This window comes from Oryzias melastigma, linkage group LG4 (genome assembly GCF_002922805.2).
Source record: "Oryzias melastigma strain HK-1 linkage group LG4, ASM292280v2, whole genome shotgun sequence".
Taxonomy (NCBI): domain Eukaryota; kingdom Metazoa; phylum Chordata; class Actinopteri; order Beloniformes; family Adrianichthyidae; genus Oryzias; species Oryzias melastigma.
Window position 1 is genome coordinate 2,859,612 of NC_050515.1, and position 23,190 is coordinate 2,882,801.

Consider the following 23,190-nt stretch of genomic DNA (forward strand, 5'->3'; position numbering starts at 1 on the left):
TATATATATTTCAACCACTTTGAACTTAGATTGTAAATAATATGAGGTGAAACTTTAATTCTCGCTTTCTTAAACAGATATGCCCGATATCAATATAAAGAAGTCTAAATAAGCGTTTTTAAAACACTCAACACTAAAACGTCTCTATTATCGTTGCTCCCTTGAGTCTTTTCCAAACTTAAGGTTGTCCATCTGTGCCGTGTCTTTGAGAGGAAGCAGGTCCCTCTCAGAAAAAGCTCATCTGAGATCTGATAGGATAACTCTGATCCCAGATGACTAACTATCTAAAGCAGAAATATTTCACATGATATTTAGTTTTTTACATTCATTTTCTTACATCTCGATCATCACCATAGTTGACTTTCTCAAAGTGAACGCTGTCTTAGATTACAGTAATTACGTCATGTTTTCTTTCCTCCGTGGATGTCTGGGTTTGAAGAAAAGGTAGAAACATGCATCCAGGCTGACATGTTAAATATTTTTTAAACTCTATGAATATATTTCTGACTTACCAGACTTTCATCTTTAGAGGTTTTTTTCTTAAATATGTAACCTACAGTGTTGTTACGGCTGCGGCGCGACAAAAGCCCTCCAGCTGCAAACAGCGACTCTATCACTTTCATTTGAGCGTAAACACAGCTTAGCAAATGATAAACCAGGAATTAACACCAACATCCAGACTGTTCTCCTGCAAAAAAAACTGTAATGATAAAGTATCAGCGAGTAGTTCAACTCCAACATTTTCCAACTTTAATCTTAATTTATGTAAAATGCTGTGTGGTGGAGCTGTGGGAGCAGGATGAGCCGTTTGATTGGCTCTATCAGGTATCAGGCAGGAGTCCAACGCTGGGTAATTTGATTTAAAAAGCTGGTAATAACCTGAGGTCAATATTTAAATCACTCACAGGGGGAGAGGAGCCACTCTGCATGTTCACCAAGCTTCATTCGGAATCAGTCTGGATCACTATCACACCCCAGCCCCACCTGCCCCCCCATGAAGAGCCCACGCTTTCTACACCCTCAATCGTCTTCTCTACCTGTTCTCTCTATTTAAATCTGTTGGATGGGACTTCTCAAAATTAAAACTATTTCTTTAATTTTTTAAACATATTCTTGCAGAGAAAACCACAGAACAAATCTAAAAACCTAATGACGCAAGAAGAAAACTGCGTTCAACAGAACACATTTGAAGTTCCACTCAATTATTGGATTTACTACAACCGTTGTTGCCCTCACATCAAGCCTGCTCTGCTTCATTTTCACATTGACCAGCTCTCTAATCATACAAGGACAGTGCTAATAAAGTTCCATAAACAGTGGATTCATGTTCATGGTCATATTTAAAAAAAATAGCAGGTTTTATGACGGCCGTGTGAATTTAGTTTGGAGGCTGGAACATGGCGTTAAATTAGTCCATGTGGCAAAAATGGTTGAAGATTGCTGCTGTAGTGAGCTATGAATGGAGCTGTGGATCATTGCTTCACAAATCAAGCTCAACGATTCACGAATCGAACCATGATTCTGATTTTAGCTGGCTGATAGCCAGCTAAAATATTAGTCACATGCCAAATTAACCTAAAAAACTGAACAAATCCATAATTACCCGAAACAGCTAGCATGTAGATGAAATATTAGCTAAACTCCAAATTAGCCTAAAAAACAAAAAAAATCCTAAATTAGCCGAAACAGCTAGCATGTTACTGAAGTACTAGCTAAACTACAAAATAGCATAAAACAAAGAAAGCGTAATTAGCCAAACTTGCTAGCATGTAGCTGAAATATTAGCTTAACTCCAAAGTAGCCACAAAAACCTTGATAAATGCCAAAATAGTCCAAAAAGTTAGCAGAATGCCATTATAACTTTCAACTTTATTACACTCTGACTCCATATAATATAAAGTAACGACTAATCGACTATTAAATTAGTCGTCGCCCATTTTAATAGTCGATTAGTCGCGATTAGTCGACTAATCGTGGAAGCCCTATATCCATCCATGGCAAAACTGATAAGACAAACACACGTGCATGTGCTCGCGCACAAGTATAACATGTTTCATCCCATCTGTGTAGTCACAGACTGAGGCCATGTTGACCTTTTGACCCAAAGATTTCCGTCCAACAGTCACATCAATGGATACACCTGAACCATGTTGTGAAGTCCAAAAGAGACGTTCCTCCATATCAAACTTCTTCCTTTAAAGAAGTTGGGCATGTTTTAAAGTTTTCAACCAAAATACTTCTGCCTGTGTTCTGTTTACAAAAATAAAATTCCTTATAGTTTATCCACTTAAAAAGTATGCAGCTGGAGCATTTTTCCTGTGGTTCATGGAGCTCCGGCAGACCTTTTTTCACATTCTTTACATTTTCTTTTCTGCACAAGAAATCAGTGTTTGTCATTGACTCATCCATTGAAATGCTTCCCTTTTTTGCCTCCTGGGCTGAATTTATGAGATGTTTAGGCCAAAGTCTATCTGTTACTTCAGGCATGAGGCAGCGACCCTTCAGTCTCGGGTTGAAACCTGCTACAGGCAGCATGGAGAAATTTCATGACTGCCAATGCCTGAAAAAAATTGGAATCCATGGGCTTATGATTATAAACTTAATCTACACAATTTGATATTTACCTTCATGCTTGGGATCAACATCTGGTGGATATAAAATTAAGGCAAAGATGTAACGAGACAATAGAAAAAATACATTTATGCTGTGAACCCGGGTAACTTCAAACGTTTATTTCAAACTATAAAAATAATAGTAACTAAAACCATGAAAGCTGTTGTATGGTCCATAGGCGCAACCAGCCCTAGACCTTATTGGCTGAGCAGCTGCTACCTGCCCTCCACTCCCCCCCCTCTGCCCCAGCCATTCTGGTCAGAATTGCACGTGAAAAATTATTTTTTTTAAATAAAAACACTTTTCATCAAAATTGCGGCATTTCTGCTGGTTTTATTTCCATCACAACCATTATGTTTTTTGGTCACCTTGGGTTGGTGAACAAGTTTATGACATTTTTGAGAAGAATCTGGTCAAAATAAATTATCAAGTTTCCTAGGAAGCTGAGACTTTTTGTTTACCACGGCCACATTCCTAATTAGTGTATTCCATATGTCTTGTTCTTTCAATCAGAATGAGCCAGGGACTCATGTATTACATTTTTACAATATTCCAGTTAATATATGTAAAAAGCGACAGGGAAACGGCACTTTGTGAGCTCACCACGTTAACACAGTTCAAAATCTAAAAACTTTAAAACCATTTTTTTCCCCCTCAAGTAGCTTTCCAATGATGTTAACTAGTTAGGAGGTGGTAAATCAAAATTCTAGGAGCTGCTAAAGGGGATTTCTTTGTTGAAAAATTCAAAAATCTTCCTAGGGTCAAAAGTCAACTATACTTTGGTTGAGGTTGTAGACCTAATCTAGTGGTGTGTGTGCTAAATTTCATTGAAAGTTGCTCGAAAATTTTTTTTAGGAAAACGTGAAAAAACGTGAAAAATCGTGAAAAATCACCAAATCTCACATTTTACCACAAAATGGCCACCAAGCCGTATGTTTTGTGGCCATCTTATAATATTTCAAAACTTCCTTTGAATATCCACAACTGGATCACCTATTGGATTTGAATTCTTTTTTGGCAAATGCATGGTTTGACAGTTTCATCTGCTATGATGTCATCATTTTTGGGGGAGTTGTTCAATTTTCCCAATAATCAATTTTTACCAGGTACTAGGTGTGTGCAAATTTTAGTGTGTTTTTGAGTGTGTAGTAGGGTGAAAGTTTCTCCTAACTAAATCTACCGAAAAAAAAAAAAAAAAACAAAGCCCACAAACTAAGACTACCAAGGTCCAACCCCAAACTAAAATAACAAAACCCAGCAGTGTAAGACTACTGAGGACAAAGAGGGGAAAAGGAACAACTAATAATAATAATGAAGAAAATAAATAAAAGAAAAATAAAATAGAATTTACTTAATTATAATTTATTTAATTTAGATTAGTTACATTTATAAATTAATGTCTGAGGTTCACATAGAAGATAAACTATGTAGGTTTTTACATCCTGTTGACCTGAAGACGTCTTGTTTGATCAACTCTACCTCCAGAATGAACAGATTTGATATGCAAAGAAAAACTTTGGTAAAAAGTTTGATCTTTTATGAGTTAAAAGCACATATTATTTTATGCTGAACAACATTGGTTATTATAAAAAAAAAAAAATTGAAACATGCTAGGTTCTTTTTATATTTTTCCTTTTGTTTGTGCCAAAAAAATAGACTTAAGTCATATTTATTATTAAAAAACAGAAGGTCATGAATGCAAATTCAAATTTCCAAAAGGCTCAAGTATATAGCTGTACGGCTCCTTCTAGGTTTTGATCAGTAGAAAATGAGTCTGAACGGCTCTTTTACTGTTAAAGGTTGCCGACCCCTGAACTAGTGAAACCAAAATCACAGATTTTCACTTGGACTTGTTTAATAATTGTCCGTGAATACATGTGAAGAATTCTGATATCCTTTTGAATGCTCTGGGTTTTTTAGGATTTCATCAAAAATATTGAATTTTGGGAGAGTTTTCTTTTAATAATAGTGTTCCATCCTTTAACGAGGGGGTTATATTCTTAAAATAACCTGTGATAGATAAAACCCACAAAGTAGGATTACACATTTTTTAAGGCTGTAAAACTCTTCACTACACACTTTATGCACATGAACTCTCATTTAAACTCTCAAAGTTCAAACCTTCATAGAAAAATAAGGCCAGGATTATAGATATATTAAGAATTAAATTTAAAAAATGAAATATTAAATCAAACTGCACGTATCTAAACAAGAGACACGTGGAGATTAATCGCGAAAGATGAACTGTGAAACAGAGAGGCACCGCTGTACATGTCTTTGCCACGTTAAATCTCTTTTAAACAAGGCAAAATTCTTTATATGTTATACTACATTGTTGAACTTGTGTCATAATTATTTTTCCAACTATTATAACATATTTCCAAATTCTGCTCAACCCCGTATAAACCAGATTAACCCGGAAACATTTCAGGTGAAGGGGGACGGGACACTTCCTGTCCGCTTACACTTTAATGTTGAGATTTTCTTCTAATCCTGTTCCAATGTGCCAATAAAATATTTGGGAACAGTGGTCTTCCCACAAAACATCAATAACAACCTTTCAAACAAAAAGGCAAACTTATCAAATGTAAAAATTAAAGTATTTTTCCACGAAAAGGCAGACAGTAAATCTTTGGTTGATTTGCTTCAATAAATTTTATTAATGTTTAAATATTTAACCTGAAGACAGCAGGTGAGGTATTTGTGTATTTAGTGTGTGTTCAGTTCAAGTATGTGGATGAGGTGTGAGGTTCTGAGTCCAGCTCCCTAATACGATTTGTGCCCCTTGTGTCTGAAGAGCCCTGCCTATGGACACGGGGGCTGGTCTAATCTGAAAGCATCACCTTCCTCACCTCAGCCTCCATGCATGGCCTGAAACTCCCCTGCAACTATCACCGGGAAGAGCTACATGTGAGAGTCCCGGATCCACAGAAATAAATATAAATTTAGTATCTGTGATTCACTTGGCTTAGCATGGGACTCTCTAGTTATGAGGAAAGCACTCAGACACATCTAAAGAAGATGGAAAATAAGTGAGGTTTGAGAGTGAAAAAAAAAAACAAAACTGTGTCAGCTGAAAATCAAAGTTTTGGAGGAATTGTTTTCTGCTTCTCTTTAAAGTTTTGAGAACATTTTCTGGATTATTTCTGTTTCTTTTCACTCTGTTTCATTATTTTGGTGCGAAATGAATGAGCACACAAGACTGCTGTATGACTCAGATTACCATGAAAATACCAAAACAGCCTAAAAAAGACTGAATTTGCTAAATCAGCTAGCAATTATCGAAAATATTAGATACACTCTAAAATAGCCTAAAACACCTTTTAAAAAACCTAAATTAGCCAAAACAGCTAGCATGTAGCTACAATATTAGCTTAACTCCAAAACAGCCTAAAAATCAAACCTAAAAAGGGCTAAATTTGCCAAAACAGCTAACATTTAGTTATAATAGGGCCATGAGAAAATCTAAAGGCCATAAATATTTTTGATTAAATCTCTCTTGTATCTATATTTGTGACTTTCCCAACAGTTTTACAATGTTGAAAAGTAACATGTTCAGAGCTTGATCCAGAGTCCCAGCTGTCCCCCAAACACCTGCTGGTCTTTTCAGTGAGTGCTGTATCATCTTTGGAAGTGTGTTTTACCAGACTCGATCCAATCCTCCATAAAGTGACAGACAAATCCCACTAAGCTGTTAAATATTACACTGCTTTCACACTCATATTTTACACCTTTCTGCAGCCCAACCTGCTCTTTTGTTCATGTTCAGTCACTCTAAAAGCACTTCCATCCCTCCGTCTTCAACAACATCAGTGAGCCGAAGCCTCATAGAACAATACTCCCATATGACACATACGACTAAATCTGTTCACCCAGAGGTGTTTGGCTGCTTGGCTGTGTGTGTCCTAATCCCTGGTGTTGGCTGTCTTGTCGTTCAGTTATATTTGCTGGCATTAGTGTATCTTCTTCTTGCCCTCTAATCCCACAACCCCAGCTCTGATATTTTCTGACATTTATCTCAATCACCTCTCTCCAGATGAACGAACAGCAAAAAATCCACAGGAGAGAGGGACGGGAAGAGCTGAGTGATGGAGGGAAGAGGGGGGGGGATCAACGGAGAAATGAAGGGAAAAACGCAAGAGACAAAAAGGAAAATGGACGGATGGATGGATGGATGGGTGGATGGATGGGGCTGGTGGACGGGTGGATTGATGGACGAACCGATTTATGGATGGATGGATGGGTGGGTGGACAGAGAGACGGATGGACGCATAGATGGACGGACGGACGGACGGACGGATGGATGGATGGATGAATTGATGGGTGGGAGGACAGGCGGACGGATGGACGCATAGATGTACGGACAGATGGATGGATGGATGGGTGGATAGATGGGTGGGTGGACAGGCGGACGGATGGACGCATAGAAGGACGGACGGACGGATGGACGGACGGATGGATGGATGGATGGACGGACGGACGGATGGACGGACAGATAGATGGACGGACAGACGGATGGGTGGATGGATATTTGAACTATTCTATCAAACTAGAATGAGGAAAAAATAGCTAATTCCAAGAAAAAAACTGGGTATGAAAATGAATTAAATAATTAATTGACTGAAACTGATTTTTAACATTAAAATCCAAATTGAATTGATCAAATCTAACAATAGAATTACTTAACTTTTTAGGTGTTTCCGTTTGTTAAAATTACATTTTTTTAAATCAGAAAAATAGTTTTTTGAACAGAAACTAGACAAATTAAACAGTACAAATCGAAACAGTGTTGAATTGAAGACAGATTTTTAAATGTGAACTCATGAATGTTAAACGAGTCGAGTCAGAGGTTTGACAGTGACACGCCTCCATTGATGTTGATGAGCAGAAAGGTCAGTTAAACTGCTGAAGCACAGAGTCTGTGATTTAACTGCCTTTCTATTTAAATCCACTGTCAGGTCAGTCCACGAGGAAACAGAAAAATTCGTTCAGCTTTTGACTTGAATAGGTTAGTAATTCACAAAGAAATATCAATATAATAATTAAACAGTTAAAGTAAATTGATTTATTTCTTAATGTCAGAAATGAGAGCTAAATAAAGCTGGCGTGCAGAGAGATGTTTGACTGGTGTGCAGAGATGCAGCTCAGATGAAGTCACATCCAGTAAATTATGAGCTCGCTCTCTTAAAGCTGCTATGAAATCTGCAATTTGCTCCTGCTCTTAATTACTCTTAATTCATCCTCTTAAAAATGAAGATTAAGAGGATGAATTATTGATGTAAGTTGGCATTTAATCTTTAGAAACGAACAGTGAAACCTCTGGTTATAAATATTGCACAAGGCTTCCTCATTTAATAAAATATATTCTGAATTGCCCTTTATTTTGCCCTTTGGTCAAGGTTATATTCATTGAAACCAAGCTGGCTGCACAGACAGTCAGAAAAACAGACTCGGAGCAGCACTTCTGTGCAAACACACAGCAGAGGAGCTGCAGCCTCTGTCCTTGGATCTGTTTGAATCATTTTTTTACTAAGATCCATAAACACAGACACATACATAAATAAACATGATGCCATCGCTTGACCTTGCAGTCTGCCCTCCTAACAAACACGCAGACGCACACACGCGGCTCTGTGTGGCTGTAATTAGGCCACGCATCTCATTGTCATTAAGGTGCACCATTAGATAATGAATAAACAGAGAAGCCACATTCCCCGTCAAGCCGTCTAATGATTTCAAATGACATATTACTCTCGCACAGATCGAGGTGACTTGCTGGGGATGAGGAACGTGGGTGGCGGAGCACAGAGGTGTACAGTACATTTGTGTGGACATTTAAAAAGCTCAGTCCTGATTGAAGAGAGTGGTTGCTGTTGAAACATTGGCCCAATCTGAATTCTTCTCTTCTTCCGTTCACTTCATTTAGCCCTACAAACGGAGAGTTATGAAAAAATTGTCTCATATTTTTTTCACTTTCGTTCAATGACGTCACCGTTAATCGCCGGTCCGCTAGCATTAGCACGGAGCTTCCAGTTCTTGAATATACATAACAACAGCGGTTTTAGAACTTTAAAGATTTCACGCTACAACAAAAAGTCATTACTTCCATTTAAATGTGAACGTCTGTGGTTCAGAGCGCACCCACGTGAAGAAAAGCACTTCTCAGCGCAACGCAGTTTAGCCTTGTGGGGGAGGACTGTTTACCCTAAGTTTGGAGGGTGAAATTTAAAATATAACATTTCTAGACGTGATTTGCGCTTAAACTGCCCCTTCAAATGGGGGAGAAGGGAAAAATTTGGTTTGGGCTACTGACTCAGACTGACTAGAACCAATCAAGGCTTACTGACATCGTCTGGTTCCAACATTCCGACATTTCGGGAAAATGCCGTCTGAATTGACTTCATTTCATTGGAGTTTTTTTTTTTTTTTAATTAACAAACAACATAATAGAACAACTAAAGGGAATGTCTCAGTGAGGAATTAAAATGTGTACAAATTGTAGAAAAGCAAACAAACAAAAATCATAAACATATATGAAAAATAAAGAAACATCAATCCAAAAGAAACCTTGGGGTTCAATATACTTTAATTTTCTCAAAATCAGATTAGTTCAAATTGCCTTTCTTATTTCATTGGAGTTGGAGGTAAAAAAAATTTCTACGGGTGATGTCACACTCACTTTGTCCAGTTCTTATATACAGTCAGTGGGACCAAGCAGCAAGAATCTGGCAGAAATCTGATTTGTTTGACTCGTGGGGGCGTGGTCTCCTGGCAGACTAACAAATCTCCAGATCAAGTAACTAGAACCTTTGTCAGCTTATCTGCTTTTGGGAAAAATAGCAGGTTCAGTGACATCATGTCCAAGAGGAGGAGTTGACTGAGCTGAAAGACAGCGCATTGGTGACATGATCCAATAACGATCTTTGATGATTCTAGAACAGGGTGGCCAAACAGGATACACATTTATTGAACACACTAAAACTTTAAAAATGTAACTTTTGGACATCATTATGAACTAGATATATAGCATTACCTGCAATAATGCTAGTTTGAATGCTGTAAGCTGAATTTGTCCGCTGAAGATGCTAGTGCTGATAGATGAAGATGCTGAAATTGATAGCCAGCTAAAACATTAGCTAAATGCCAAATTGACCTATAGACCTAAAAAAGAAAATACAGGTTAGCCATAACAGCTAGCATGTAGCTGAAATATTAGCTAAGCTCCAAAATAGTCTAAAAAAAATCAGCTAACAGAATGCCAATTTTTAAAACTGTAAACTGTAACTTTTAAACATAAATATGAATAATAAAAAGGCAGGAATATTATTTCAGAATAAATCAACTTAAACCTTAAATAACTTTCAATATTTTACTCACCATAAAAATATATTTTGTTAAAATTATACAAGTTAGAAATGAGCGCAGGATAACATCACGACATAATATAATAAAATGATCTGGAGGGCTGGATGGAATTACTTGACGAGCCGGATCCGGCCCCCGGGGCTTGACGTTGACACATGTTGTAGAATAACTTAAAAAAAATAAAAATGTTTTATTTTTTATTTTTTTTGGGGGGGGGGGTTGTTATTTAAAGTTAGAATTACTTATATAATTTTTCTGAACCCTCCTTGAGTTTTTAAATTATACTTTAAACAGGGTAGATCACATTATTCATGGAGTTTTTTTATTTTGATTATTTAGTCACAAATCAAAGATAGCTTCAAAAAGGGATTAAGTTATCATATTTTATTATTTGGAAATACAGTTTTTTTTCCTGAATCAACAAGCTCTATAAACCTCTTAACTCAAATGTATGTACAGTTTGAGTCAATATATCGTAGGTATAATGTTCCACTGGGGTCATATCTTTTCAAAGTAAAAGGCAGTTTACTAGAGCACATCTCTTCTGTGCCTCTAACTGCCCTCTGGTTGCACCAACATCCAATCTGACAGGTAAGTTTGGAGTGACGGACCTGAAAACCATGACAAACTCATAAAATCATGTGAAACATTGTGTTTTACTGCGCCTGTGTGTGTTTACATTAAACAACAATAATTTAGCAGATTTACACGTCAGTTTGTTGTCTGGAGGTTTTATGGATCAAAGCTTTAAGTGCAGAGAGAAACTCACTCCCATAATGAATGGACTGTTAATGTGCTGCAGGCAAGCTGCTAATGGACACACACGCACGCACACACAATCATCGAAACACACTTTCAGTTTAGGAGGTACACATTCGTACACACAAAGGTGGGAGCTGGCTAATGGCTGTCACTGTTGACTGATCACAGTGATCAGGCTGCTGCAGCTCTAATTGCAACCAAACAATCTGAAAACAAACAGAGCTGGGTCTGCTGGAGGAAGAGGAGGAGGAAAGACAGAAGGAGGGAAAAACAGAGGAGTATATCTGGAAAGAATTTAGACAAAAGAAAGCTAAGAGTAAAGTGCTGAAAATATTAACAGCAGTTCAAGAAGAAATATCACAGATGTGTCATGAAAACAAAATATAAAGATGAACAAATGAAAGCATTTGCATGAACATAAAGAAGTTTATAATCTGTTTAAAAACATGTAATGTCTTTTTATATATGTAATCCCCTCGTTTATCGAGTTAGCAGCAATAGATGGAATCCACGAAGTAGGACTACAGATGTCTTACGGCAGTAAAGCTCTTCACTTACACACTTTCTACTCTTTTCCAGAAAGAAATAAACACTTTTTCTCTCTTGTTTGAACTCTCAAACCTTCATAGAAACTTCAGTTCAGTTTTATAGAATAAAAGCAAAGATCTGATCGCGATCAAAGATTTGTATAGATGCTTTAAATTGAACACATTCTGTACAGGAGATCGATTGACAAGGTCTATTTATATACTGTCAGGCTCGTGCTTCAGGTTGAAGCGTTTCTTGGTCTAGCAGAGGTTCCAACTCTGTGTCCAGCTGAAAATTCAAACCGTTTAACTCTAATGTGAAAATATTTTCAGATTGTAAACCCATTTTCTCTGCTGAAGGGATTTCAAATGCCTGTCGAGGCTGCAGCTGGAGTGAACACTCTAGAAAAACTGTATCAATAGATTCTAAACAAACAAAAATAACATACTGTAAAACAATGGAATTAAAATAACAACTGCAGATCCATGTAACAGAGATCACAACATGAGGCCTTCACCTGAAGGATGGAATCGCTGGCGGCTGCTGATCCTGTTAGACTGGACTGGTTCAACTCTCAGAAAGGTTAGATCTATTTTTAATCATATTTTTAAGCTAAATCCCACTGAGTCTGCACTCAGAGAGCTGAGGAGACAGTCTCTCTGCATGTCCACCAACAGACAACTTCTTCCAAGAAACCAAATCCACAACAATGGAATGGAAACAGAATAATACCAGCTCATCTGCAGAGAGCATGAGAAACACAAACATGCTCTTCTGCAGGCTAAAGCCAGCTTACTCTTAGATTATGCTATCTTGGAACCTTGTGCTTTATCAGTTAATTGGGGTTTCAGCAAAATGAAAATGATATAAACCACAAAAGTCTCATCAGGGGTGGGGGGGCTTTGTTTACATGTGAGTGGTAAAAAGATCAGAGAGAACCACAGAAACGAGGTGTGAAGCATTCAAACAAACACAAAGCAGATGAAACAGAAATAAAAAGACTTCAAGCAGACATGAACAGGAAAACTTCTCTACCTCTTGGCCTTCCGCGGAGCACGAGCGCCGTGGATTGGCTGAGGAGTCCCACAGAGGTGTTAAGACCTCCTGTGATTGGTTGGTGTAGAAGAGGCGGGCCTGGATGCAGCGGAGGGTGCGGAGCATCCAGCCGTGCTGGCGCCGGATCTGCCGCTGGAGCTGATCCCACTGGCTGGAAACCATATGGAGGATATCCTTGAGCGCTGGAAGGAGGGAACGCAGGGGTGTAAGGGTAGGAAAGAGGAAACGAACGAGAGGAGGTTGGAGCAAAATGACTAAAGTTTGGAATATCTTTGGAAGAATGTCTATAGCTGTGTCCGAATTCCCCCCACTCACATTATAGTGCGTTCGCCATTTTCTAGCGCTGTCCGAATCTACAATTCCAAAATTGAGTGCGCAAAAATTTCCCAGAAGTCTTTGGAAATAACTAACGTGCATCGATGCTCACTAGATTAGCGAATATAGACCACAATGCATTGCGGTCGAACAATTTTGATCAAAAAACATGCTTAAATATAATTTTTAAATAAATCATCCATATTTTCACCATCAGAACCCAATAGAGTAATAAATAAACGTAATGAAATGTTCGTATTGATTTGATTTTGACTTTGTGAAATCACTGACGTCATATTCAGTGTTTGGAACAATGAAAGAAAAATAGTGAGCATGGTGTCTGAATTGCCTTTAAAATCTAAAATCTAAATCTAAAATTTAGTTTTTTAGTAGTTAAGGGTTTGGGAGGGATTTCAGACACAACCTATGATTAGCTAATCTTTCATCTAACTTCATTTTGGAAAGTGATGGAGGGGGCTCCATCATTCTGGTGCCATCTCTCATCATGTCAGTCTAACACTAAAACTCAACTGTCTTCCTCTTCTCCTTCATTTTATCCTCCTGTTTGTGACTCACAAAGCAATCAGCAAAAGTCTGGGAAGAGTCGATGTTAAGAGTTTCCGTATCTGAAGATGATGCATCATAATCCAGATTAGGATTATTTGATGGTAATCCCAATTTAGGAATAATTTAGAAAGATTTAGAATAGAACTTTTTTCATCTGGCATAGGGGTCTGCAACTTTCAACTTTCATTTAGGTTAATTTCTCACTGACCAAAACCCAGTAGGAGCCACATAATCTTACCTTGTTTTTTAGAAGAATAAGTCACTGGTTTATATTTATGTTATTGTTACTGTTATTATAAATGTAAATAAATTAGTGGTATTTTTGCAGTTATAAAACATAATCATAAAACAAAGAGATTTGTTTGAAATATGAAATTGCTACAATTTTTGACAGGGGTTCTTTTCAAAATAAAAGACATCCTGTAACATAAGATCATTTTAATGCAACAAATATTTTAGTAGGCAGTGTGAAGTCAGCAGTGATTAAAAAAAAGTAAACACTGTTCAATATGTTGTTTTTGATGCCCGGAATTTTAACAAACTAAGATTAAATCAGAGGTAATTAAGGAACCTTTGGCATATTTTATGGACCCTATGATGCACTTAATATTTGTTCAAAAATAGATACTCTTATAATCCAAATTGCCTTAAGTATGAATAGTTGTGTTTACTGACCTCCAATTGAATTTCTGTGGTAGTCTGTCAAAACACTTGTTTTGCTTGATGTGCCGTGTAGTCCAAAAAAAATGTTACTTTTAAAAATGCAAAACATTTGATTATTTTTCACTAAGAGAGCAACAAAAGAGGAGTCAAAGAGCTACGTGTGGCTCCAGAGCCTCAGGTTGCAGACCCCTGACCCTGTAGAACTGAACGGAAGAAAACAGAAAACATGTTTTTTTAAATAAATGTTACATATTCAGTTCCTTTAGATGCTCTTTGCCGAATTGTTTGGAGTTTTTTGTGTGTTATCCACAATGTTAAAACCGATTCGCAAGTAAAAAAATATCCTTATTGTAAGAAAAGTTTGCTTGCAAGAAAAATAGTCTTGTTAAGAAACTTTTAATAGCAAAATAATATTTTTTGAGAAAACATGTCTTAGTAACTAAAACTAAATTAAGAATTCTTGATAAGGAGATTTGTTTTGCCTATTAACCCTTTAACACCGCAGCGCCAGTGTTTAAGTTCTTTGATTTACTGTAACTTTTCAATTGTTAACACAATCAACATAACTCCAGTATGGAATTATCGTGTTAACAATTGTTAAGTTACAGTGTGTTAAAGATTTTGTGTTTGAACGTCACCGACACTTCTGGTGTTAAAGGGCTAAAGAAAAATCTACCAAAACATTAAGGAATGTTTGACTGACCATATTTTCCAGAGTAGAAGTCACAGTTTTTTTCATAGTTTAGCCAGGGGTGACTTATTCTCAGGAGCGCACTATTTGTTTTTTTTTCTTTTTTCAGATATAACAAGTGTTATAACTTTGTTATTTTCCCAGTAAACACGTTTGTTTTTTAGCAGTTGTTCCCGCTAACATACACTAGAGGGCGCTGCATCCGAAGTATTTCCTACTAACAGCGACAGAAGAAGTGTTGTCCAAAAGAAACTTAGAAGAGAATCTGATTGTTCCATCCATTTTCTTGACCGCTTCTTCCCTGTCGGGGTCGCGGGGGTGGAGTCTATCCCGGCTGCTGATGGGCGAAGGCGGGGTACACCCTGGACAGGTCGCCAGTCTGTCTCAGGGCCTCAATCACACTCATTCACTCTCACATTCACACCTAGGGGCAATTTAGAGTCACCAATTAACCTATGAAACATGTTTTTGGACGGTGGGAGGAAGCCGGAGTCCCCGGTGAAAACCCACGCATGCACGGGGAGAACATGCAAACTCCACACAGAAAGGTCCCAGCCGGGAGTCGAACCGGGGCCTTCTCACTGTGAGGCAAGAGCGCTAACCACTGCGCCACCGTGCAGCCCAGAATCTGATTGTTTTCCTTTCTTATACAGATTAAAAGATTAGTTTTCTTGTATTATTTTTTTTGTCTCGCTGGGCTTGGTGGATTTGTTCTGAAACGTCAGACTTTTTTTCCCAAACGTGCGACTTATATTCCAGAACGACTTATATACACCTGCAGCGTCATCCAAGATCACAGTGACTGAACAACTTCGACCTCAGACAGGACCATGATGGTGATCAGGAGGACAGAGAAGAGCGAACACTTTGTTTAAATGGACATCTCAGAGGAGGTTGATGACATGTTGAAACCATCCAACCAACTCCTTTACAAGGAGCTGCAGCTGCTGAGAAGATCAGGATCCCACTGCTGTGATTCTCCCTCCCACTTTACTAATCAGAAGAGATTTCAAGATGTCAGACATTTTTATTTTCTTCTAATGATGTCATGTTTGCAGAAAGCTGAGAAAGATCACTATCGTTGAGGAAAACATGCTTTTTAGTGAGGAGCTCAGATTGTTTCAACTCTTCTGTCGCATTTCCAACCTGCTGAAAGATTCAGAAAAATTCCTTTCAGTGCGGCGCCACCGGCTGTTTGATCTTTCTCTCCACATCTCATTCTCAGTCCTTATCTCCCCTCGTCTCTCTTTTGGCTACATTTATATGAGCTCTCCTTTCTGAAGGTCACTCTGTTAATCCAAATATTAATAATGAATGGAGCGGGTTGGGGATCCATTATGAGCACCTGAGTATGCCGCGGCGTGTGTGTGAACATACCCGAGTGGTGGGAGGTGAGGACGCCGAGCAGCGCTCTGCCTTCCTCCATGATGCTGAGCTTCAGAGCGCCGTGACTGTCCACGCTCAGCTTGAAACTCTGTAACACACACAGACACACGTCCAACTCACATATGTGTTCGTCTGAGGGGGTTTCAGAAGCAGCAACAGTTACACACCAACACTTAAAGATGTCATTTACACCCCATGTTTGTGTGACAATGTGATAAAAAACAAACAAATGATATAAAAGCGGACAGCTTCTTCACAAGTGGATGTCGTCTATATACGTGATTGGATTTGCTCCTGCAGACACAGAGAGGCAACAGACAGCAGAGTCTTCATTTTAAGAAGTTCAGAGAATTTTAACAATTTTCCTGGATCCACATTTTCTTTTCCATGAAAAAATTAAATAAAGAAAATAATCTAGATGCCTTTTAAAACTCAAAATATAATTTTTAGTTTACAGTTTTTCCCACTTGCTAGAACTCTAAGTGCCATTCTCCAAACCATCTGATATACTGCTTTAACTCTTTTCCCAAAAACATCACTCTTTGGTCAAAACCTAAAACACAATTTGCAAAACTCTGGTTCCACTCTTTGCAGAACATATGACAAATTCTCACTTTTAAATCACAGTTGGCATTCACAACAAACACGAGACAAAAAAGTTAACACAAAGAGGCAAAAACTCAAACTCTGTTCCAACTCAACAGTCACCATCAACGCACAACTGCTAGTCAAAACTGAAGACACTTGTTGCAAATCAACTACATTGAATGACAGTTCTGGAAGAACTTATCAGCTTTTCAAAGATGAATAACAGAGCAAGGCAAGTTAGACAGAGTCTCAGACCTGCACCAACACCCAATCCTGCACCTACACCCAGACCTGCACAAAGACCCAATCCTTCACCTAGACCCAGACCGACACCAAGACCCAATCCTGCACCTAGACCCAGACTGACACCAAGACCCACTCCGAATTCTTCCTTTCTCCCTTCGCCTTATTTGAAGTGGCAGTTTAAGTGGAAGTCGTGTCTGGGATTATTATTTTTTAAATTTCACCCTCCAAACAGAGGGATCCAAAGTCCTCCGTATATTGAACCCCAAGGTTTCTTTTGGATTGATGTTTCTTTATTTTTCATATATGTTTATGATTTTTGTTTGTTTGCTTTTCTACAATTTGTACACATTTTAATTCCTCACTGAGACATTCCCTTTAGTTGTTCTATTATGTTGTTAGTTAATTTAAAAAAAAAAAAAAACTCCAATGAAATGAAGTCAATTCAGACGGCATTTTCCCGAAATGTCGGAATGTTAGAACTAGATGATGTCAGTAAGCCTTGATTGGTTCTAGTCAGTCTGAGTCAGTAGCCCAAACCAAATTTTTCCCTTCTCCCCCATTTGAAGGGGCAGTTTAAGCGCATATCATGTCTAGAAATGTTATATTTTAAATTTCACCCTCCAAACTTAGGGTAAACAGTCCTCCCCCACGAGGCTAAACTGCGTTGCGCTGAGAAGTGCTTTTCTTCACGTGGGTGCGCTCTGAACCACAGACGTTCACATTTAAATGGAAGTAATGACTTTTTGTTGTGGCGTGAAATCTTTAAAGTTCTAAAACCGCTGTTGTTATGTATATTTAAGTGCTGGAAGCTCCGTGCTAAAGCTAGTGAAACAGTAACTTATTGATGACGTCATTGAACAAAAGTCATGTCCGAAATATTAGACACTATTTTTTCATGACCTTTCGTTTGGAGTTTAAATGAAGGGGAAGGGAGAAGGGAAGAATTTGGATTGAGCCCAGCACCCAATCCTGCATCTAGACCCAGTCCGGCGCAAAGCCCTGAACCTGAACTAGATAAAGACCAAAAATTTTGATAACATCTGGTCCACGTGTTGGTTCATGGAACCATGATGAAATCGGATCAAAATGTTAACCCTCAACTCAGCAGGTTCACTGAGGCATCAATCTTATGAACATTCAATAAGAAAATGACAGAGAAGATACATTTTGTTGTTGTCTGGGACAATGTCAGTTCTCACAAAAGTCTGCTCATCAGACAGTAGTTTAACACTAGTTACCAATTTACTTTTTCTTCCACCTTGTTCTCTATTTCTTACTGTGATTCGATTACAGTAAATATTTTTTTCTGTTTAGTGCTGGAAAGTGTAGGAAAGATAACCTTACAGTCAGGAAAACCTGTTGGAGGGATTAGACATGGCGTGTGATGACATTTCAGTTGAGGTTTGTAAAGGCTGGATCAGGAACTAAAGATCATTTTCTTCTAGTGAGAGCATTGCCTGTGATGTGGAGGAAGTTGTCTGGCCTGATCCAGCACAGAGAAAAGATGGTTAAGTGTAATAAATATGAATCTGGATTTACAGTCAGGAAGAAAAAAAAATCTGAAATATTATTTTACTCTAATTGGTTTTGAGGGGCATTATTATTTTTATCACCCATTTTATATTTAACCTATATTTTGAAAACTGTGTTTGATGTTTGGGAAAACTGTTCAAATGTGTTTTAGAAATTGGGAAAAACTGTAGTAAATTAATCAATAATTGGTTTGTTTGAGTCAAACTCTCCCAGCGACTCTACTATGAGCAAATAACATTAAATAGTTCACATTGCATGTGTTTAAAAGATCTCTTTCAGGTTGAAATCCACAGATCCAGGAGCAGAGATCCTCCAAAACCCAGCTACAGCAAACCAGAGGCTTTATGTTTGATAAATTATCAGTGAATCAACACGTTAAGAAAACATCTCCCTCCCTAAAACACCCCCCCACCCTCCAACACACACACAGGAAACACAGTTAAAGTGTGGAGGAGATCAAATAAAAATTGACAAGAGAATAGAAATGATGCGGTGAGAATGGAAGATAAATGGATAGATGGATAAATAGATGGATGAAGGCACAAAACAGCCTGAGGCCATGCTGGCAAACACTGCAGTCAGGTCTCTGAGCACCATTTCAGCCTTTTCTGATCTGATCTGTGTGCGTGAGCGAGTGTGCACGGGCGTGCACGTGTGTGTGTGCTTGTAAAAGTACTCAAGCCTCCAGACTTAACCACCTCTGACAGCCTGCTGGGCTGCTGTGGGAAATGCTGCACAGAGATGTTCAGTCTCACACAACTACCGTGTGAGTGTGTGTGCACATGTATACGTGTGTGCACGTGGTTGTTTACATCAAGTGGCAGCAGATTTCTTCAAAAAGGTTTATAAAGACCACCATAACAAAGGACAAAAGCAATTGCTCAAAACTAAGTTAATGCAGCTGTTGCACTGCAAACTATTTGATCCTTGAAAAGATTTCCAACCTTCTTTTTAGTTATTTAAGATATTTTAGTTGTTTTGAGTCATCTTTTCTCTACCCCTTTCCAAGCTTTTTTCCAAACCAGTAGAGCTAGGATCTAGAAACAAATAGTTATTATTAAAATGAGTCAAAAGGATTAAGCTTCAAACTGTTGACAATAGAAAAACTTGATTCAAAACTCAAATGACACTGTAATTTTTAGGTCAATTTCAAAGAAGTTCTTTTGAATTTCAATAAACATTTTCAGTTAAAATTATTTTGGGAACAAAAATGTCGATTTATTTTCTAAGAATAAGTGTTACTTTTAGATTTTATGAGGATGCATTAAGATGAACCAACTTGTACTGAAATAAAATTCCTTTTTTTTCACTTTGTTCTACACCAAGTCATTTCCACTTAATGCTACTAGTTTTTTATCACTGTGATAAAAATCATTCTAACTTTTTTTAGCCAATTTTTCTCTTTTTGAATGTTTGTGTGGAACTCTTGTTTCTAGATTTTGATATTTTATTATCTGATTTTTTTGCTAACTTCAGATCAATTCACTACTATCTCTTCATGTTTTGTGAACCATGTTAGTTCTGATCTCTTTTATAGTAACACACAAATGAAACTAAACATCTCACAGTTCCTTGGTCGGCACACAGACATTTGCTGTTTCACCTGAACGCCTCTCCTAACAGCGGAGTGGGAAGACATGCTTTACCCCCACAGACCACTTTGTGTAACGCAAAGTCTGCTAAAGGATGTTGTGCATAATGAGGCTCATACTGTAACCCCGAAGTGCTTCAATAACTTCCCACATCTGCGCATGAGCGGTGTGTAAATGTTCTGCTGAACTGAAGCAAAGTTAATGTCTTTCTCTGCGAGAGGCGTTTGTCTCTTCAAAGGACACGAGCAGATAGTGATGGCTGTGCGCTGCACGTGTTACACTGGCAGATAAACCATAAAATATCACTTTGAAAACCAACACACAGCCACCTCCCTCCTCCATGCCCCCATCCCCTTCATAAATCAACATTATCCAGATAAAACAGCGCTGTGTGCTTTCTAAAGTCCTAACTGCCTGCAAACGTCATCATTTACTGCAAATCTCACGGCTGATTGGGTAATTTTACAGATGCAGCCGCCACTCTGCCCCACTTAATTTCCAGATAAGCTGGTGAAATACCTCACAGCTAATAAACATAAAATAGATCTATCAGAGCTACAGAAAACAGCGTGACTGTCTGCCTCTCTGGGATAGGGCTGCCTGATGCTGCGAATGAATTAGGTTGTGCAGATTAGCTGGGCTATCAGGGAGCCATCGTATTTCAGCGCTTTATTCCGCCAACGATTCGGCTCACTTTCCTCCGTTTAATATATGGAGAGCATAGAATCGATAAGAGTAGAACAGCCAACCATCAATCACACAATGATAAGGCATGCAGAGCAGCTCTGCTTTTATGGACGTCAGACAGCAGGCGGTAATAAGATGCTCCGTGTTTGTATTTTTGTGTCTGTGTGTGTGTATGGGGGGATTGTGACAGAAAGTGTGTTAAACATTCAGTCAATGAGTGTGACAGGAACTGAGGACAGTGTGCACGTACGTGCACGTCAGAAGTGAGAGATGATGAGTTACACAGATAGAAGTCAAATCAGCAAAAACATCCTTGATTGAAAGACTGGGCCTCCATTTTCTATGAAAACATGTTTTAAATATTGGATCAAAGAGAAGATTTTTTTGTTTTGTCCTGTCCTGTAGCTGAGCAAAAAGAGCCTAAATGGTCAAGGTGGTTTCATCAACCAGCAGAGCTGATGTTGAGTCAGCCCGGGTTCTTCACGTGATCAGCAGATAAAAAGAGGTCCTAGTCTGACATCCTGCTGGCCACAGTTCTAACTGCAGCTCAAATTGGAAACTGTCTTTAGTAGACGGACAAACCTGCTCTGCTGAGCATGGAAGACTTTTTAAAGGTTGCTTTTTTTTATTTTATAAAGACTTAATTTTGTTTGAGATGATTGAAATGCAATAAAGCACGTGTTAAAGTCAGGCCCGGGGGCCAGATCATTTTATTTCATTGTTATTACTGGCCCAATGTTATTTTAGGCTCATTTCTAACTTGTAGAATTTTGACAAAATATATTTTTATGAAGATTAAAATACTGAAAATTATTTAAGGTTTAAGTTGATTTATTCTGAAATAATAATATTGCCTTTTTATTAGTCATAATTATTTTAAAAAGTTACAGTTTTAAAGTTTTAAGAATTGTCATTCTGCTAGCTTTTTGGACTATTTTGGCATTTACTAAGATTTTTTAGGCTATTTTGGACTTTAGCTAATATTTCAGCTTCATGCTAGCTGTTTTGGGTAATCTAAGTTTTCTTTTTTTTTTAGTATTTTAGGCTAATTTGGCATTCAGCTAATATTTTAGCTGGCTATCAGCTTCAACTATCAGCACTAGCATCTTCAGCAGCAAAATTCAGCTTACAGCATTCAGACTAGTATTATCACCGGTAATGCTATATGTCTAGTTCTTAAATATGTTAAAAAGTAATGGTTGTAAAGTTTTAAAAATGTTGTTTTAGAGTGTTCAATAAATGTTTATTCTGTTCAGCCCGCAACCTAAGGTGTGTTTTGGATTTTGGCCCCTTGTGCGATTGAGTTTGACACCCCTGGAATAAGGAGTTACCTGTTCTCTACATCAAAAAAGATGCAGTTTTATCCCACTTTTTTTTTAAGAGTCATGTAAGTCTTGTGTTCTAGTGATTATGATTTTTGATTTTCACTGGTGTCAGAGGCAGACATTAAATCCTGTCCACTTCTGTCCACATTTGTCATAAGATGGATAACATGTTATTGTAAGGCTGGGATCATCTGGACCCCATAAGATATTAAGATGTGACTAAGGCAAAACTCTGTTGTTAAATAAATGTGTTCCTGAGTTCTGTCCTACAAAAACCTCATGATCTACGTCCTCCTATTTCTGTGACAGCAGCCGTTTCAAATGTAAGGCGGACATAAACGTGTCAGAGAGAAAAAGAGAGTTCACCCACAATAAACAGACCTATCGGAGCACCATTCAATTTTTGTTTTTTTTCATTAAAGTCTGGGTTATATTATAAAGAAGTTGAGGCTGCAGTTCTTTCAAATTCTTGGAAATACAAATAGTATGCTACTTAACAAAATTTGTCAAAAAAAAAAAAAACAACACAATGTTCAAAAACCAACTACGATCATCTTTAGACCCATTTTAAAAGCATTTCCAGTGGTCTTTTAATTGTCATTAAACCCTTTTAGGCAAAATCTAAAAATCTCTTGTTTTCTAGGACATAGTTTCTGCAGAGCGCCAAGCAGGGCCGGCCCTGGGCATAGGCAACCTAGGTGGCCGCCTAGGTGGTTAGCGTGACTGCCTTCCATTGCCAAGGTCTGGGATTTGCGTCCCGGCTAGATAAAAGTATTATTATGCTGAAATCTTTAAAAAGTGATTTTAATTTAATTCTTGAGAATCAAAATTAAATAAATTCACTTAAGAAATTACGTTTCCCCTAGGGCGCCATGCATTCCAGGGCAAGAGTTCGTTAGAGTTCTGGGTAGGACCATTGGTGGGGAGCAACCCCACCTGCCTTCCCCATAGCTGAGAGATTGAAGGAGGGAGCTACAAACAGCTATAAACTCTTTTTCACACTGCACTTTTTCATATGCATTTAATTAACAATGATTTGAGCAAAGAAATACTCAGAAATATAATTTTAAGCTGAATTTTCAGTGAATAAGTCCTCCATCATCAGAAAAATACATGAACATGTTAAAAACACCAAAAGCACAATTTTTATTGGAGTGGGTCTTTAAACCATGTTGAGGACATCTGTACTGTAAAGCAGTGGTCCCCAACCACCGGGCCGCGGACCGGTACCGGGCCGCAGACCCATTGCCACCGGGCCGCGGAAGAATTTAGG

The 23,190-nt window shown here is 38.1% G+C and overlaps 2 protein-coding genes across 8 annotated transcripts in view; both read right to left on the reverse strand.

The window, feature by feature from the left end:
* Positions 1 to 23,190, reverse strand: part of tle5 (TLE family member 5, transcriptional modulator) — a 439,890-nt gene that overhangs the window by 156,411 nt on the left and 260,289 nt on the right. The window lies entirely within an intron of this gene.
* akap6 (A kinase (PRKA) anchor protein 6) overlaps positions 1 to 23,190 on the reverse strand; it is a gene marked incomplete at its 3' end in the record, with an annotated part of 208,933 nt that overhangs the window by 102,973 nt on the left and 82,770 nt on the right. For all 6 annotated transcript variants that reach the window (XM_036211423.1, XM_036211427.1, XM_036211426.1 and 3 more), the window contains 2 exon segments: positions 12,304 to 12,506; positions 15,938 to 16,034. In XM_036211423.1, the coding sequence (XP_036067316.1) occupies positions 12,304 to 12,506; positions 15,938 to 16,034 (300 nt within the window).